Source organism: Phasianus colchicus, chromosome 22 (assembly GCF_987193195.1).
Source record: "Phasianus colchicus chromosome 22, bPhaCol1.hap1.1, whole genome shotgun sequence".
NCBI lineage: Eukaryota > Metazoa > Chordata > Aves > Galliformes > Phasianidae > Phasianus > Phasianus colchicus.
In genome coordinates, this window is record NC_143457.1 from 6,588,987 (window position 1) to 6,608,603 (window position 19,617).

A 19,617-nucleotide genomic window follows, 5' to 3' on the forward strand; every position below is an offset into this window, starting at 1 on the left:
ACGCTATGGACAGCACTGCTGCCAACTTCCAGGAATGCTATTTGCAAAGTTTCCTGCAATTCTTTATCATCTTAAAGGCTAGTTTTTAAGCTGTCAGTATTGGTGCAGAGATGCTTTCCCAGCATGTGCAGCAGTCACTGCACGAGGGAAGTGTGTTAGCTGCACTGGCAGCCCAACTGTTCTTTGCACCACGGATCCCAAGTGCTCAGGTGTGAATGGACACTGACCTGGCTTTGCCAATGCCAATTTTGTTTTGAAAGAGAAAGGAAAACTTCTGAAACGCCCTTAAAATATTCAGATTTTTTTTTTTTCTGTTGAAAACGAGTGCAGCCACGTGGTTAGAGCTGGTGTCATCCAGCATGACCACACAGCAAGGGGCGGCGCAGAGGTGCTCACTCTGCTAATAGAAAAGACCTGGCTGCATCTTGATGCTACCGATACCCAGGGCCATGGAAAACAGCATGGAAGCAGGGTAAGGGCCCGAGAAGCCTCACTGCAGCTCTGAGCTTTTCCTTTTCTTGAAACTGCTGCTTCCGTCTTTTCTTTTCTCCCTGTTTACACGTGGGATGAGGAGGGATGGGCGGAAGTAAGACTTTGATGAGCTTTGTCTTCGGCTAGAAGTCCTGTGGGGAGCAAAGACTCTGCTGCTGTGCCAAACTCTCCTGGAAGAGCATCTGCAGGTGCTGCATCACTCAGATGAGTCGCAGATGCAGCAGAAACCAGCATGGGTCGGCTTTCGGGACACCACCCTGCTTTCACTTTAATGTCTGGTGCTGTGCCTGTTGCTCTTAAGCCACCCGGTCCCCAGCTGACTCAGAAACCATTGAAAGGGCCCTGGCCCTGCAGCTGGTCTCCCCTAAACATCATCATTCTGAGAGCGGCTGCTCCCACCACGAGCGGTTTAAGATTGAAAAGCAGGAAGTTTTCAGGCTTTCGCTATTAGATGTCGGTACCGAGCCTAAACAAGATGGTAACCCTTGTGTGAGTAAAAAGGGGTAACTGGAGTGCAGCTGGGATGCATACATGTTTGGGAGGGGAGGGTGGCAGCCCCTGCAGCTCTGGGGAGCAGGGGGCCAGGGAGGAGGAGGATGAGGGCAGTCGCATGGTGTGGCTGCAAGCAGCATGCTGACCAAGATGGCTGCAGCCCAGCTCTCTGCAGCATGCTGCCTTTTCTTCCGGGGGCTTGGGGGAGGGCTCAAGGCACAAAGGAAAGACCACAGTGTTCTCAGTGCTCTGGTGCTTGAAGGAAGATAGAAAACGGGCGGCTTTTGGGCTCTCTGTAGCTCATAGCACACTGCAGCTGATCTAAGCTCACTCTCAGATGGCGGATCTCCGTGCTGTCCTATCAAGTTTTGTCATGTATCATCACCCATCCACCCATCATTCACCAGCCTTGCAGAGGAGGGTTTCCCCATTCCCCTGCTGGTGCCAGGCTGCTGAGCATAATCTCAGGGGAGCAGCACCAAGCATGTATTTGGTTCTGATTCTCACTGCAAGACTTTATTTGCCAACTAACTTTGTGTTTCAGTTTTATTCAGAGACTTCCTACTCAAGAATTCAATGTTGTTGTCTGATAGAGATCTAAGCCCTTTACTGAATGAACCTAGTTCAAAACGATTACTAAGAATAGTTCTCAAAGGGTGGAAGGGGCTGTGGGTAGCAGTGCTGAGAACTGCTGGTGCGTGCTGTAAACATTTCAGATGGAAACCCTGCGTCACAGAATTAGCATTTAGCAGAAATGGGCTGACATCCTATAACCCTGCCACTTTGGCCCTTTCTAAAATACTCACATCTTTGTAAGACTGGAGATCACAGAGGTGGTGTCAGCACCTGAAATATCAGCATGAAAGAAAGCACCTGCAGCCAGAGGTTTGTTGCAGGGACACTTCTGGGAAGCTCCTGCGCTTTGCTGGTTGCTTTGCTGACCTGAGCTTGGGCACCAGTAAAAAACAAGAGGGAATGATATTCTGTGGCATGGTTCTATAACACAGCATTTGCAACCTGTGTTATCATAATCTGAGTTTAGTGCAGCTGACCTGGTTCTCTGTGCATGTTCCAGGAATAGAGCAGTGTAAATGCTGTGTTAGATCATCCACTCCATTCCTATGCTGAACAGATAAAATCCCTGCATATCCAGGTCCTTAAGCCATCAAGAGAAAAGGAGACATTTTGTTTGCACTCTAGCAACGCTAACTTTGTTGTTTTTCTTTCCCTAGAGTGATTTATCCTTTGTCAGACTCCCCCTCTGTGAAGATGTCCCAGTCCTCTCCTGCTGATGAAAGTACAACATTTGAACACCTCTGGAGTACACTGTAAGTGTCATTTGATCATGTGTATTGAGGCAGAAGTGCCTCTTTGCCATGTAATCTGTATTAGCATATCTAATCAATATGACATGAAGGGAGACTAGCATCTTTCACATGCACCAATTTTCACGTGTTCCTTTCCTGAATTCAAATTTTGCTCCCAGCTCTGAGCTGCCAAACTACTTTGCCTCGATGATGCTAGACAGCCAGAAGCTGGAAATCTTGCATACACTGAATGCAGGGCCCCACAAAGTTGTTCGCAGGTTTTGGAAACTTTCTGAGGGTTGTGCAACCATCAGCCATTTCGATTTCCATCATAAATGCAAAGGAATGAACATACATGACAAAAGGACCCCATTGCTGCTGCACTCTTGCACATCAGAGGTCAGCATCTGGGCACACTTTTTGTGTAAGAAAGCAAAGGTCATCAATGCCTCTGCAGTACTGTGGAAGAGGAGACACCAACTCATCTTCGCTGTAAGGGGAGAAGGCCACATGCATCGTGTTGTACCTGCTGGGAAGCTCACTGCCCCAGCAGCACAGCATCAGCCCTCACCCATGCCCCTTAACAGAGCACACTGTGGAAGCAACATCCACCAGCAGTAACCACCAGAACCAACAGCCAACCAGCTTGGGCTGGGCATGGCCAGTTTTCCTGAACTGTAGCCCTTGTTGCTGGTGCAGGCTGTGTAGGAGAGCTGGAAAGCTGACTATCTGCCATTGCTTGCTCACAGGGCACCAGACAGCACCTACTTCGACCTCTCTCCATCCAGTCATACAGGCAACAATGAGGTCTCCAACCGCACAGAGATCACAATGGATGTCTTCCAGATGAGAGGCATGAATGACTCTGTTATGGTGAGTGTGCTCAGACTACAAAAGTGAGAGATAGATCAGATACAAACTTGTTTTTCTCCTGGCGATTGAGTGGCTTTAGGGTAGGAAATGGGAACTTACTTATTCATAACTCAAAACAGAAGCACTAAAGATGCAAAGCTGCCATCGTTTGGTTCAGTGTCCAATAACCTGTAATAAAATGACTGTACTGCAGTTTTGCATATGGTACAGTATGTTACATTTGGTAAGATATTGGCTGCATGTTAATACATTTTGCTGGACTCTTCTCCTGTTTGGAGAAGGTCTTTTAAAGACAGTGTCTTTAAAATTACTCAATTTGAAACAGCACTGAGACTGTGCACTAGAAATAACCCCCTCAAAAAGACCAGCTTGCTGTCTCTTCTGAAAGCCAAAGGCCTGGTTTGCACAGCACACAGTAACTACTCATCTGGCATCAGGATCTCCCTCTGCCCAGACAGGTATTAGAAATCCACTAGCAGGCATCCTCTGTGTGAGCCTCTGTAATGCTCCCGGCATAAATGCTCCTTCTCCAAGCAGCCTGGCCTCCCACCAGCATCCCTTCAACATGCAGCAGCTCTGGCCATTTCAGCATCTCCCTCCACAAAGCCCCTTTTGCTCCTCACCAGCTTGGCTCCCCTCCCCCAGCCTCTTTTTCCCTCGCTTTTAGCTTACTTTCCCTCTCTTGCCAGGCCTTTGTTTGTAGCAGGGCAGGAGCCTGGCAGACGGCTCAGGTGGGGGCTGCAGTGTTAATTGCAGAGTTCCCTATTGCTGCAGAACTGAAGCCCCCTTCAGCAGGAGCCTGGTTCGACCAGGCTGTTCCCACAGGGTGCTAGGGCTGGGGGGCTTGCAGGGGTGAGGAAGCTCAAATTAATGATCCAGAAGTAAATATTTGTATTGATCCCATTGTGCAACTCAACACTGTGCAGCTAAGCTCATAATGAGCTGAGTACAGCTTTTGCTAGCTGTCATCACCAAAACACATGGCAGACTGACATGTATGAAAACAAATAAACAAATAATGTGAGTTACTGAGAACAACAGCCACCCTTAATTTTTTTCTTAAAGATGCCAGCTTCAGTTCATACAGTACTTAAAGCTTGACTTAGGATGCTGCTCTGACCATTTTGTGCTTGGGTCCATGCATGCACACAGTGTAGAGAGGCAGGTGATGCACTCTGGCTACATCTTTGAAAATATGATCCACTACTCTTTGAACTGCCCATCTGCTCTAGTATGCAGACTTCCACAGTGGTGTCTGGCTGAAGCAAAGACCGTTCAGCCCTCTGCCCTGAGTTAGGAGGAGACCTGACTGACTGCAGGCTTTGTGCTTCCAACCTCATGCCCCGCTTCCAGCCAGTTGTTCAGTAAGCACCTCACCTTAGATTTTTTTTTTTGAAATAATTAAATCCAGTGAATGAATGAAACAATTAAATCCAGTCAATGAAACAATTAAATCCAGTGAAATAAGGTGGGATGACAGGGAGAAAAAGAGCATTTGTTACTGGATTTTCATGTGGCACTGGGACAGGGTGGCCGCCTGGTCTCCAGGCATTTTTGTCAATGAGACCTCCAGTAGCAATTAAGCCAGGGTAGCTCCAGTCTGAGCTGTTCATGTGGTTTGTTAATGCCACTGATACGCAGTGGAAAGAATCTCCCAGCCTGGGGTGAATAGAGGGACAGAGTGGTGGCACAATGCTATTATAGCTCCAAAGTGCAAACTGGATGCAGGGTCACTGCATCAGCATGCCCAGGCCAGCGCAGTCTGTAGGTGAAGGGTGCTGGTCAGATAGGTTTTGACTCCAGCAATGCCACAAGCAGCTTTCTGGAATTAAATCTGGCTGGGTTTAATTGCAGAGTAGGACCCCCGCTCTCCCCTTGGTGGGACTGGCTGGTGCAGCCTCGTCCATCACTGGGCAAGCTGGGGCCTGCCCTGCATTTTAATGAATAGTCATGAGGGACAGAAAGGGGTGGGCCCCGTTTTGTTGTTGGATGCAGCTAGTTGACAGAACTAAGGGAGATGAAAAAAGCAAAAAAGCCAACAAACCGCACACAGGTGGTCAGTGCAGCATCCCTGGCACTGCCTCCCCGGTCCTGCACCTCATGCTCCAGCACTGCGTCTCCCTGCTTGGCTCCATCTCCTCCCGACCCCATGACTCCTCTGGCGGGACAGTTCCCACTTGTCTATAAATCCCAAGAAGACTAAAATGTTGTACATCAGTGACCCGATGCAGCATTATACCACGGTAGGTGCTACTCTTTGTTAACGGGTCTTACCTCGTTGCTTCTTGCTTGTGCCTGCTCCCTGCCACTGCAGCAGGAGCTCAGTTTGTGTCCTGGCTCTGCTTCCAAGCCATCACAATGCTGCCTGAGACGTGCTGGGGATGCACTGGACGTAGTGCTCCTCTGTATCTGAGGCACTTGACAGCTCAAAGAAAATGAACTGTGCCTACCTGGGATTGTTGCAGCTTCACTAGCTCAGTCTATGCTTCTTTCATGTTTTGTCTGCTCCTGTGTTGTGCTCTGCAGAGACATAGGCACGATTTAAACCTTTCATGTAAGCGAGCACAGGCTCCCTGTCTTCTTTGTACGTGCAAATTGTCCATGCTTGCATTGGAGAAACCTGGCTGAAGGCTAAGGGCAGCTGTGAGCATCCCTTGGTGGAAACGCTACCTGCCAAGCCCAGCTCAGTTTTCTCCTCAGACCTTCTCAGGCACAAGGACTGCAGCTCCCAACAAACACCCACATCCCTAAGGCAGCTTTGCCTTTCCTGGTTTAAAGCTGCTGGGAGGGTGGGGCAGATGCAATGGCACCTGTGCTTGCAGGTGATGTAGCCTCAGCCCTGTCCTCAAGCAGTGAGGTTGATTTCTTAGTCAAAAGGTTTTTGTGTCAGCTTTCTGGCATTCAAAAAATTTAGATGCAGATATAGTTCTAGATAGAAGAGTGCACTGGTGTGCTTCCCGATTGGAAATTATTTGATTTCTCCTTTTTGTCTTACACAAGTAGTGAAAACCACATATGTACTGTGTTGCTCTGCGCTGTAGTGCTGCTGCTTGACGTATCCTTTCTGCAATCATGTGCTTATTAATGTGTGTGTATAAACACATGTATATATTTGCACACATTCATACACAAGCACTGTGTTGGATTTGTTGACAAACATACAAATATTCTTGCTTAGATTTGTCTGTTAAGGGAATACTTCCAAAACCTACTCAATCTTAAAAACCAAGTTAGTCATTGTACACACAGCACTTGGCTCTGAGTATCGCTTCCAACAGGTTTACAAATCCAAGTAACTGGGGCCTTTGCCTGTTGCTTTGTAACCAAACTGTGCTATGAGCAGGATAAATCATAAAACATGCAGAGAAACATGCAGTATTAGTTGGGTTGAAAAAGGTCTGAAATGAAATTTCCTCTAATTTACAAAGGCTGGCTTTCCCACCTTTGTATGTCCTGAGCATCGTCTGACTTCAATGAGTCTGATTCATTTGTTTCAGGTGATAAGAGAAAGCACTCTTTTATGTCACATACAACTTCACTTTAACAGAAATGACTGAGTGCTGTTCATGGGTCTGCTGTGAGGTTTCTGGTTTGTCAAGGGAAGTCTCTCTCCCACAGGGTGGTCGTGATGCTCTGCTCAGTTCATCAGCCTTGATTCACCCTTCCACTGAGCTCCATTGCCACGCACCTCAGCCCCACACAGCCCCAGCTCTAACCACTGTAATCTCAACGCATCCCACCAGGACTGCTTTTTGTGTGTTTTTTTTTCAGTCGTGTCCAGGGGACATCTCACCCCTCTCTGCACTGCAGCTCCGGAGCAGATTTCGGTTAGCAGATTTCGCCAGGAGGCAAAATGCTTCCTGTTTATTTCCCATTTTGACAGGATGTGAGTAACTGGGACGGCACCCGCTTCTGATCTGCCTGAAAGTGCAAACCCAACCTGCTTTTGTCTGACTGTGCCCTTACGTGTGCTACGGCAGTTCTGAAACTCGGCTTGTTTGCTTGTCGAGTGAGGAACGCTCGCTTCCCATTTATTCCTAAGAAAACACCCATGGTTGGGTACAGGGTGTGTGCAGAATGTTCCCTGAAGCCTTTCCGTTGTCCCAGTCATCACAAGAGAACAAACCTGCTCAATCTTGATATTCATGGATTCTTTGAGCTGTGGAATGGCTGTGCTGCCATAACGAGAGCAATCCTTTTCTCCTTGAGGATCTCTTCCCATGCGATGCTTTACATCTCCCACCCAGCTTTCAGCTGGTTTCACCATCAGGGCTGCGTGTCCCCGAGGTCCCTGCTGGCAGCTGGCTGTGATGGTGTGGCCATGGTTTCCCTCCTGCATCTCTAAAGCCATTTTGCTGAAGTTTCTCATGGTTTTTCTTCCTGGTAAAATCTGGGTTTGCGGAAAGCCCAGATGGGGGTTGCTAATCAGGACTATTTATAGTGCAGCAAGAAGAAATAGAGGCGTTTATGCACATATTCTAGGGGACAAAATGGCTGTATTTGTAAGAGCAAGTCAGGTCTTGTTCAGCATTCCTCCAGTTAGTTACAGACTCCAAGAACCTTATGATAGATGCAGACAACAGGAGAACTTTCCTGCAGAAGGGTGATTGCGTTTAAGCCATTATACACCGAACGCGTTTGGGTGAGGTGTGGATCCCAAGTTAAAACATGTCTCCTGATTCCTAAGTCGTGAGCCTTTCAGCCTGCAGCCTTCCCAGGGAGCAGGCACATCCTCAGCCCACTTCTGTGTCCAGCTCACACACCATGCTGCCCACCAGGCTTCCCAGAACTGCTCAGCAGCTGATGGCACAATCCCCACCGTGCGGGGGGACGGGTGCAGGTGAGAGCAGGGTGGGATGTCCCAGAGGGGACAGCAAGCAGTGATTCGCTGACACAGGAAAATATGCAGAAAAAGGAAAAAACCCAATTGGCCTGATTTTCAGATGAAAGATTAAGGCTATTTTAGCCATGCTACTTTTGAGACTGCAACTTTGCTTAGGCAGTACCCACATATGAAAGTGCTGCTGTTTTTTATTGGAAATATCTGATAATAATTGTTCAAAAATGGAATAAGGAAAATAAATAAGGAAAGCAAGGTTTTGGCCCAGCACTTTGGAATAAGAGCCAGTAGATGTATAAATAAGGGAGTTTGCTCTGTGACCTGATTTGCAGCGTGCTGCATCACAGCTGTGCACTTTGTAGTTTGAGGTTTTCCCCAAATTAAACTGGCATCAGTGAAAGCCACTAAAAGCAAACACCCCAGCTATGAAACGAATTACACAAACCACCATTCAGATCTGGTTCTTCGTATTCATGGAAGGGAACTCCTTCCAGAAATGGCACCCACATGTACATTTGTGATAAGTGAACGAGTGCAGAAAAAGTCTGATTTGGAGCAATGCCATCACAATTGTTGTGATCTGTTAGCAAGCAAGGCAGGAGCTCTGAGATTTTAGGAACTGACTGGCATTTGGGGCATGTTGTCGGGGTGCTGAGGTGAGCTGGTGGCAATGCTAACACGTAACAGTGTCTGCAGGGGCTGCACTGCTGCCCGCTGTTCTATTGCAACTACAGCTTTTTCTGTCTCTCCTCTAGGGCTTTTACATCTGCTTGAATTCTGCAGCTTTTCCAAGTGGAAAAAGCACTCTGCAAAACCAAAATTTCAATGAAGGTCTCGGAGGCTTCTGGAGAGCTGCAGACGGGAGGCATTGCACCAGCCTGGGCTGCGCAGAGCAGATGCTGCATTGCATTCATGGCTGGCAACATCAGCAACTGCCACCAACTCGAGTGGTCAGTGCCAGCCAGGATGCAGAGCCCTGGCTGTGGGGTGCTCACCTCAGGATGCCAGGCTGCTGCTGTGGTTGAGCTGCTTGGAGGCAGGGGTCATGTGGAGTTACAGTGGAGGCCAAAACCTTGCTCTTTCTCTGTCTTCTGGATAGAAGACCTCTCCTCCCCACTGGCCACCAGCAGCCTCAGTTCCAGGCTGAGCCCAGAAGCACAGGATCAGTTCTCCCATGAGAGACCTGTTTGGTACCTGTGGTACCTCTGCCCTGCGTGAGGTCTGGCCACAGGCTTGGCTGGTGTTATCAGTGCTGTGAGGTCTGGCACTGAGCAGTCCTTTACTGGAAATTGGTAACACTGATGAGGCTGGTGAGGTTCCAGGAATTTGCTGAGAACCAACCTGCTTCACTTCGGGGAAGAAAAGAGCCTTTCTGTGGTCATGTGTGTAGTGCCGTGGTCATCACTCCACCTCCATGCAGTGGGACTTTTCCCACATCTTAGCAAAGCTCAAAAAAATTCACGTCTGTTCCCCCTACTTGCAAAAGAGTGGTTTTGCATGTCAAATGTGCTAGAAACCTGGGGATCTTGGCATCGTGCTGCCTCCAGTGAGGGTGAAGTTGATAAAAGGGGACGACTTAAATGTGTTGAGTTTATCCTTTACACAAGTGGTGACCTGTTTAAAAAACAAACCAACCCAGAACAACTATTTTGGTTGACTTTCCAGCACGCTGGCCCTTTAAGGAAGCTGTAACAGGACACCTGAAGTCCTGAAGAAGTGTAGCTGAGGTTTCCATGTCTCTAAACTGGCTGGTGTTTTCTTTTTTTCCCTCCTCCCCTTTTCCCTTCCTCCAGTCCCAGTTTAATTTGCTGAACAACAGCATGGATCAGAGCATCGGCAGCAGAGCAGCCTCCACCAGCCCTTACAGCTCCGAGCACACCTCCAATGTCCCAACGCATTCACCCTACTCGCAGCCCAGCTCTACCTTCGACGCCATGTCCCCAGCTCCTGTCATCCCCTCCAACACTGACTACCCAGGTCCCCACCACTTTGAGGTGACCTTCCAGCAATCCAGCACAGCCAAGTCAGCCACCTGGACAGTAAGTTGCATGTGTTCTTCAATTCACGAGAGAGATGCTTGCTGTTGTTGGCAGTGTTTTCAGCCAGGCTGCCACAGACACGTGTGTGCCTGGGTGCTGGTGGTGTTGGGATGCTCAGGGAATACTGGTGTGTGGCACTGCAGGATGTGTGGTTCTTGCACGGCCACCACTGGCAGGGGCTTTGCTTGCACAGGTGACCATGATAAGAAAAAGCAGGCAGAAACACCTAATGCTTACTTTTAAGGGCGTTTGTTGTTGCTTGTTTGTTCTTGTTTAGTTTTGTTTTTTTCCCAAATGGGCTAAACACAGTTATTTGGGTTAAACACTGATTTGAATATAACCTCTGCTGCAGAAATTCCATAGACTACATGTAAATGTCCCCAAAGATCACAAAGCTGGAAAAACGTGCAGGGAGAAATGCCTGCCTTGTTCTCATGGTGCTTCCCAAAGCATTTTCCAGTGACTGCTGTCAGAGGTGATGCAGTAGGTGAGATGGACCGCCGCTCTGTTCTGCTGGGGCCATTCTTAGCTTTGTCTTAACTTCTTGCTTTTCATTTTTAATCCTCTTTCATGTTGTATCAGAAGAGTAACTTACCTCTAGAAGCCACAACAAATTAACAGAGTAGATATTTATTTATGAAGGAATGGCTACACGGCATCATGCATGCCATGAGGGCTCAGTACCTGGTGTTCTGGAGTACTATTGGTCTTCTTATGTGTCCACAGACAGGAGTCCTCTGCTCTAATCAAGAGTTAACCTGAGCATAGTACAGCGGCTTTTCTTTTTGTGAGAAAACGTCCTGAAGTCACAGGCTGGCTCCTGGATGTGTGTGACTGTATTTTTAACTAACAACACTTGTGGCTGTAGTTGAGGGCAGTTCTGCTGTGAAGGTTTCCCTGCTGCATGGTGATCACCTCCAGTCCTCATCGCTGCCATGTGAATCTCTTCAAGAGCTCTTTTCAGATATGCCTATGCACTTTTCCATGGAAAAGTGTTTGCAGAGCAGAGAGGCTGCGATGAGACAAGTGACACAAAGAGGGAGCAACAGGGTTTCCTCTGCTGCTGTCATTTGACATTATCACGATACAAGCAGAGCTGTCCAGGAGTAATGTATCAGTCCAAGGTGTGAGAATGACTTTTATTTTTGGAAGCTGATGTGCTTAATTGCTAAGAAAGTCCTTTCCACAGTAGACAGAAAGTGTCTTGGGATGTTTTTCTGCAGACAGAGCCCAGGACACGGCGGGCTTACAGCGCTGCGGTGCTGGTGCAGTGCTAGGACTGCACATGTGCTTTGTGCTGAGGGCATACAGAGTCTGCAGCAGTGCCGTGGTCTGTCCGTGCTGCAAATCCGTGTGAGATGAGTTGTGCAGCAAAGTGCTGCCCTTTGAGTACTGCTTGCTCCTGGTGCTGCAGGGACAGTGACACCCAGGCAGAGTTAGGAGACCTCATCCCTATTCTGAGGGCAGGCAGCACAGCACAGCGCAGTGCAGCTTCATGCTGACAGCTCAGCTCACTGCAGCACAGCTCAAGCAAGCTGCTGGAGAACTCACGTTTGAATTGAGATGAATTAGTGGCTGGGGCTGAAAAGCAGCTTCCCTTTATCCGGTCCATCAGCTTCAGCCTTCACTGCTGGTGCTGACTGGTGGTTGGGATGAGCACCGTGATCAGGTACAGCTTGCCCTCCTAGGAGTGGTTGGTCCGTCACTCTTTGTCACTGTCTTTCCTTGCAAGATATTGCTAAATGATGCATTTGTTAGGTTTTGACTAAACTGAAGGTCTTCTGGATAGGATGTGACTCTAGTCCACTCTTGCACATGTTAGGGGATAACTCACATCAGTTAAATGTAAAGCTGCATAGGAACTGCACAGGAAAACAGGCATTCCCGTGCCACAAAAACCGCAGAGGCACACAGAGAAAGGAGCAGATGTGGCCACAGGACAGACGTCCTGCTGAAACCTTTGGGGCAATGCCAGCCAGATGGGTAATGAGTCGAAGGAGAAGGCACACTCCTTGGTGTGATTTTGAAAAGCAAAGCATCTGAATGGAAGCCAAACGCACACCAGTGTGGTGTTTCTTGTCCCAGCTGTCCTGTTATAGAGGGAAGAGACAGGGAAGTCTCAAATGCTTGCTTGCTGTTGTCCCTGGCTGGACATTACTGGGAGACAGCTGTGTGATGGGGTGGGCACATCTGTGGGGCAGGGTCAGGCTGGGTGCTGCAGGATACCCTTGGGCAGCACGGAAAACAGGATATGTTCGTGCACGTTTAGTATGGAGAGCACCTATTAAAAATACATTCTGTGCTCACCTTTAATTAGCAGTAAGGAAAGACCCTTCCTTTATCCCAGCTGCATGTTGCAGCTGCATGGAGTAAATCACAAAAAGCCACAAAGGTGGCTGGTTGTCCCCAGAACAGCAAAGGAGGGAGCAGCAGGAAGCCCCCGGAGCCCATCCCACACGGTGAGCATGCCATGCTGGCATCTCTTGTGAGCTGCAGCTGTCCTTAGTGGGGATGACCTGTCCTGCTGCTGACTGCATCCCAGGCCACAAGTGCCCCATCACTTCTGGGGCAGGCTGCTGCTGTTTCTGGAGGAGAGATTCAGGCATGTCCCAGTTCAGCTGCTGAAGTCTGCACTGGGCATCTTCCACACAGTGCTACCTCCTGTGCAGAGCCTTCTTGCAAGCACAGATTGCTCCGCAGACAAGGAGGTACTGGTTCTATTCAGTGGGAGATAGCAAGCATACAGTCCAGCTTCTGCTATTGCAGAGCAGTGGTAAGGAACCAGGGATCTTTCTGTTACTAACTAAACTGAGCCCAGACTGTCTCAGCATCGCCATGTGCTGTCTGCAATCCTGTAGCTGTTGTGTCTTTCTGCTGGGAGCTGCAGTAGTCAGGAAGGGGTTGCTTTGATTCTCAAGCTGTTGCATTAAAATCTCCTTCGGATACTGGAGCAGCCATGCCACATCAGTCCAGCAAATCCTTCTAACACTGCACCTTGGGGAAGTGGCCAGACTCAGGACACCCTTGGCCAATGTGCTGTGGCTTCCCATGCTGCAGAGAACGCATGCCACCAGCCAGCACCAGAAGCTGATACTTCAGAGCACCAGACCAGACTTCACTGCACCACTGCTGAGCCTCAGAGAGAACAGGAGCAGGCCAGCAGCACCTTCCATCTTGGAGAACGTGGGTAATGGTTTGAAACAGCCACCATCAGAGGACTTCTGAAGGGCTGCAGACTGCCCAGCTCCTCGAGGGTGCTGCCTGCACAATGAATGGTCCTGCTGAAATGACAGATTTACAGATTTGCTCCCACTTCTGTCCCATCCGTGCAGCAGCCTGGAATACAAGGCTGCTTGCTTCCTTCCTCCCTCTCAAAGTCTGCATTAAATTTAGGCTGTTTGAAAATCTGTCCTGGCTGAAGGATGGAATTAATTCAGCAAAACATCACATATTATATACTGTCCATCAGTCAACATACAAATAATGATGTACATATGCAGCATGGTTCTCTGCATGAATTAAGAACACGAATCTAGGAGCATACAAATAATAATGGGAAAACTGTTAGGAAATACAGGCACTCGTCAAAGAAAGCTAAAAGTTACGGGCAGCGGAGGACAGTAGCATCTGATGGCTCAGTAATGGTCCAGTGTTTGCTGAGAGAAGCTGAATTAATGATCTTGGTGTGCTAAAGGACATGCATGGTTTATTCCTGCAGTTGAAAAGAAACAACTGTAAAATATACTTCTTATTTCATCAGTAGCTTTTGAGTATTTTAAGATTTACTGCACCAAGTGGTGTACACTAAGCAAGTTGCAAGCTCTGACCATGAATTCCCCTGCATGGCTTTGTCGCCCTCATCTCAGAGCTGAGGGGAGCCCTCCACTGTGAATGCAAGGCTTTGGTGGATCAGCAGCTCCATCAGCCTCTCAATTTTGGGCTGAATCACCAAGACTCCAGCCAAGAAAAAACTGACAGTCGGTGCACAAGCAATGCCAAACAAATAATTCAATACAGACAGTCTTGTCAAGTGATTTGACACAGTTTTTTGATACATAGCACGTAGCCTAACAGACTCCTATTTTTGAAGGCTTTTGTCTCTGAAGGATATTCTCTGGGAAACTCAGTGTTGTCCATTCTCAGCAATGGATAAGTCAGCTGGAAAACAAACTGTAGCAGGAATTCATATCCTCTATTGCAAGGTTCCACGGAATTCTACATGTGGTTACACATGGGTTTGGAAATACATTAAAGTTGATTAAGTTTGCAGCTCAAGCAAATGATGATAAACAACCTTTTAATAATGCAAGGCGAGTGAATGAGGCTCCCCCATTTAGGAAAGAGACTCCTGTAGGTGTTGGGCTTATGGTTGGGGAGCCATGAGCGTTCAGCAGAACGGTGTCACCATGGCTGGGGGAGCTGGGCTGCCTTCACAAACAGCACTGCCCAGACCACTGCCATGGTGTGTGTGCAGCTCTCATGTCCACACTTCAAAAGGTTGTTGACAAAATAGAAAAGGGTTGGGAGGGAGATCCAAAGAAGATGAAAGATTTGGAGCAGATGCCTTGTAGAGAGATACCAAAGAAATGTATGGCATTAAAGGTCTCCTAGAGAAGAGTAAGGGTGGCTTGATCACAGTCTGCAAGTACCTGCATAGGAGATGGTTTCTGATAGCAGACAGCTCTTTAATCTAATAGAAAAAGACATAATGAGATCCAGTGCTTGGAAGATGAAGCCAGGCAAATTCAGACTAGAAACACAGTGTAAATTTTTTTTTAAACAGTGAGGATAATTAACCATAGGAACAATTTACCAAGGAATGTGGTGGATTCTCCAACTCCTGAAGTATTTAAATTAAGAGTCTACCTATCTTTTTAAAGATAAGCTGTACTTCAAGTAGATACCATTGGCTCAATCCAGGACAAGTGAGAGGGGGTCTTAGACCAGCAGTGTAGAAAATCTAAGATCAAAATCTGTTCTTTCTAACCTTCAGATGGTGAATTTATAAATGTATGAAATGAACAGGTGGAGAGAGATGAAGACTTTGTGCACAGATTTGGGGCCCACATTTGCCAGAAACAGCTCTGTTCTTGCAGAAAGATGCCAGGCAGCAAATGGGTGGCAAGCTCCTGACTCCCAGGTCCTGACTCCCCAGGACATCTCTATCCACAGCATCAAGCTCAGCTTTTGAAAATCACAACCAGCTCTGAGCCGAAGTTGCTGTGCGAGTCTTTTCTGTATGAAGCCTTCATTTTAATTTTTTAATAGCCTTCTTATTAGCAGAGAGCAATGAACAGATGCTGAAAATAAGGTTTTCCCTGCATGCTTAAAGCCCCTCTCCAGCAGGCTGTGCTGATGGGGCTGAGAGGAGGATGGGAGCCGCAGCCATGCAAGACAGGGCACGCCAGCAGCCTGCCTGTTTGTTGGAAGCTATCAGGACTCTCAGTTCCCTGGAGCTGCCCATACATGCAAGAGCCGTGAGCAGATCTTGGCTGTTTTCTCGCAGGCAGCCCCTCACCACGCCGGCCAGCTGGTAACTGATAGATAATTAGTATTTTTCTCAAGTTGGGTTTGAGGTGGATCAGCGCTCCCTCCTCTCCAAAACACTACAGTGTGCACCAAAGCCTGCAGAAGCGTTAATGGGGTCTTTGGCCCCCCGTGGCCTGGCTGGAAAGGGGCAGCTGTCTGCTTCTCCATCCAGCCCTGGGAGGCAGCTGGGGTCTCATCCCAGTGACGAAACCCCTTACCAGCTCATGTACAGCATCACGCTTGCTGTTTTGGTGCACAGCCAGTCCAGGAAGGTCTCTGTGGCTGGAGAGGGTCAAAGCCAAGGTGAGGGTCTCCTGTCAGAGCAGGTGTAATCAGGCAGTTACTCAAAGCAAACCACTGGGGTTGAATTAGACCCAAGTCTGGTTGCTCCATAAATACTGCAGTTGGAGCTTTGGTGCTGGGAGACTGGGGGAGCTGAAATGGTTACTTTGAAGGTAGCTGAAAGGGAAGGATGGAAATAATTGGGGTTACTGGAGGTAAGTTCTCCTCGATACCTGAAGTATGTTGAAATAGAGAGGCAGTTGTAAAGAGGAGGGGAAAATCTTCAGGATCATCTGTAGAAAATGCTTCAATCTCTCTGGCAGCTTACTGTGTTTTACAGAGGTATCTGTCCAACAGCAGTGGCCTGAAAATGAGCAAATGAACATGGCTCAGTACACTCTACATCTGAACCATAAACACCTTTGTTTTTATCTGAGTAGCTGGGCAAAAGACCATGGATATTTTGGCATGCCAGAAATAGGAAAGCAACCTCAGCATCAGCTTGCTCCAAAGCTCATTGAAGCCAGCCTACTGGAGGCTTTCCATGAGCTTTTGCAGGGCGTGGATGAGGTTCCAGCAGTTCCAGACACAATGGAATTAAGAAAAAAGGCAAAGGAATTTGGTGTGTGGTGTTCCAACACGACCCACTATCAGTTCCACTATCTTGAACGTGTATGGTATGCACAGGTCAAGGGAATGACTTGTTGGCAACTGCATCACCAGTGGGAAGCTGAGATGGGACATGCCAGGAAGCCAGACTGCTGTGGGGAAGTGGTGCCAGGGTAGAGGACACCTCAAGGTGCCTCTCTGCACCGTACCCATGTGGCAGCCCTAAAACATCACTGGTGGTCCAGCCTTTGTGAGTATAGGACTGAGGATGTCTGCTAAGTCCCTGTGCTGTGGTGGCCAGAGACTCCTGCTGGGGCTCTGCCAGGCTTCTGGAGAAAAGCCTGTTCCCAGGCACTGTCCTGGACACTGCAGGGTGCTGGTGCATCTCCTTGCAGCCATTCCATTGTGCTGTGCCAAGCCCCTGTGCACCAGGCACAGGTGGATGCCTTCCTTTTCAGCACAAGTGATGCACAACATGCAAACCTCAGCTTCTAGTAAGCGAGCAGTAAAGAAAACGTTAGGAGGAATTTCCAACTCAGTGAGAAGTTGTATAGGCCGGTGATTAAAAAGTGGTTATTAAAAAAAATTAGAAAGAAAAACTAAGTTCTGTAGTCTGCATGTCTTCCAGGATCTGTCGTAACAGATTCGTCCAAGCCGGTTAACGGTATTTGCGGTTTGCAAGATGCTACATGTCTGAGTAAGATGACAGACACATTATTATCACCTCTCCACTGCGATCTGTCCAAACCTGTCCCAGGATGCAGCTCCGCAGCTGCTTGCTGGGGAGTGCAAGGAAATTAGCAGCCGGAGGCAGCACTTTTCTTCTCTCTCCCTTGCCAGGCTAGTGGCTTTATTGGGATCCATTGACTGCAGTCCTGGACACGTCTTGAGTAAAGCTAATGAGGAGAGTGGAATGTAAAAGAGGAGGAGGAGAAGGCTGGTAGGGAGAAGGGGGGAGGATTTGTGGAAAAAGTAATTGTTGAGCAAATCATTTCCTTCAAGAGAGAAAGAAGGACTTGGCTGCAGCCCTCCTGAAGCAGGCAAGTCTAGACGCTTCGGTGTCAACAGTTGAAGATAAATAAGATTTTATCAGCTCCAAATCTGTTGGGACACATCCTTCTAGCGGTTCTGCTGCCCAGAGAGGAGCAGGGGCAGATGGACTTTGCTGGTAGGTCTCTGTGCAGAAGATTCAGGTTATTTTTTGAGCCATGATCTTAGCATAGTGAGGAAAACCCACCTCTCCTGTGTCTCGCTTCCTGCACAGTAGCTGCAGGGCTGATTAGGGCAGGGGTTTCTTCAAGAGCAGGTCTTGGATGCGTGCGCAGGGTGAACAGCAGCAGTCTTAAGCTTAACTTAAGTGCTGTTTTGGTCTCCATGAATTTCTGTGGGGTATTAGGTCACTTGAACCTTGTAATGCACGCAACATTTCTTGGACACAGTGGTTGCAGTAGTAAGATAACACTTAGAAAGGAGAATTTGGCTTTTCCATTCAGTCTTACTGCTCTGGACTTGCACTACAAGACACTACAGGAGCAGAGAAGCAGCAGCAGCAGCAAGAGGTGCCATTGTGTTTTCCCCTGCAGCAAATAGGGGTGTGCTTACACTGAAAGCCACATGACTGTAAGAGAGGAAAAACAAGAGAACAAGAATATGTGTTCTGCAAGTTTATGTAAGCTTAGGGTTGGTTTCTCAGTTATACTGCTGCTGTTTATGCTGTACAATCATCCACAAGCCGCAGCGACATGGAGCTGTTGTGCTCTGCAAACACACAGTAACAGGCTGTCTGACTTTCTTCTACTATCAGAGGTGACTTTAAGAATACAAAGGGCTACACTAACAGCTAAAGCGCAGAACAGGAATTGGAGGTAAAGGAAGGAGATGCCTAGAGATAGAACAAATTCAAACTTTTGTGTAGGTGTGAAAGAAATGCTAGGCTTGAGATCTTTCAGTGCTGCCACACCAGCACCGGAGATGCTGGGGAATGTGTTCAGGCACCCACGGGTGCTGCTGAGGCATCAACACCGCTCAGTTCACCAACACAGCCCTGTCCGTGCTTGCTTCCCATATACCAGGGACAGCTCCACTGGCCAGCAGCCAAGCACTCCTGCAGCACACTCTCAAACCAGCAGGAGCCACAGCTGCCACCAGCTTGCAAAAACTAAATGGAATGGTATGGGTGGACAGCCAGAGGCTTGCCCTCCAACCATATGGCAATGACACGGCCGTGGCCAAAAGATGAGTGTGAAGCAGCGAGGTGACTGCAGCACTCCTTGAGATAAATACTGCTGTGTTGTTCTGGGGTTCTGATTTTTCACTTGGCAACTCTCCTATTTTGCACTTGAGGAAGGTACAGTGCTTTGGTGCACTGTGTAAGTGAAGTGCAAGTGCATGCACTTCAGCTGCACCTCAGCAAGCATCAGTAACTGAAAGCACAATTTTGCCCAGATGTAGATGACCATGAAGAAGCAGAGCACCTGCATGGTCCTCTACTGGGTGTCTCAAAGCATACATTTTACTGTCCCTTATGTATACACTGCTTTTCTTGGCTGAAAACATGGCTAGACACATAAGAGTCTCAGTGGATTCTGAAAACACCTGAAATATAATGCTCACTCCCAAAGTGAGCATGAACAAGCAGGGTTTCCAAGACCAGGAGAGCTTTACTCCAGCAGTGACTGCAGCAGAGCATGCAGAGAGCCAAGTGCTGCTGATCCAGCACCATGAACACAGTCTCACAGGATGCAACCCTGATCCTTCTTGCCCAGAGTTATCAGTGTGGAGTTCCTTAAAAGAATAGTTTGTTATTGTTGAAGGATCTTTGAAGGCAATGCTGGAGCTGTTAAGACATGATAAGGTTATCAGCAGAGGCATGCCTGTGTTGAGCAGCAGCGTTTCTCCCTGCAGGGCAATTGCTGTGCTATTTAACAGAGATTTATCCATGTCATAACATGGTATAATGAGAGAATTTGTTACCAAAGAGCTTGCCGTAATGCACCTCTGCTCTTCCAGAGCAGTTTTATTTCCCAGGCGTGTTGAGGACTGCCCGGGAATGTCTACATGAAAGGATCCTTTGACAGGAGTTGTCAGTATTTTAACACCTGGCAAGGAAGAGCCCCCTCCATATAACCCTTGTTTTGCCACATTGTCTCCCCAA

The 19,617-nt window shown here is 48.1% G+C and overlaps 1 protein-coding gene across 4 annotated transcripts in view; it reads left to right on the forward strand.

Moving 5' to 3' along the window:
* TP73 (tumor protein p73) overlaps nucleotides 1–19,617 on the forward strand; it is a 32,293-nt gene that overhangs the window by 3,181 nt on the left and 9,495 nt on the right. For 2 of the 4 annotated variants that reach the window (XM_090123312.1, XM_090123311.1), the window contains exons 3-5: nucleotides 2,217–2,312; nucleotides 3,041–3,164; nucleotides 9,798–10,043. In XM_090123312.1, coding sequence (XP_089979438.1) covers nucleotides 2,254–2,312; nucleotides 3,041–3,164; nucleotides 9,798–10,043 — 429 coding nt within the window. In that variant the 5' untranslated portion in view covers nucleotides 2,217–2,253. Of the gene's footprint in view, nucleotides 1–334; nucleotides 473–2,216; nucleotides 2,313–3,040; nucleotides 3,165–9,797; nucleotides 10,044–19,617 lie in introns of those variants that run through there. The other 2 variants (XM_031613419.2, XM_090123313.1) reach the window with 2 other exon arrangements.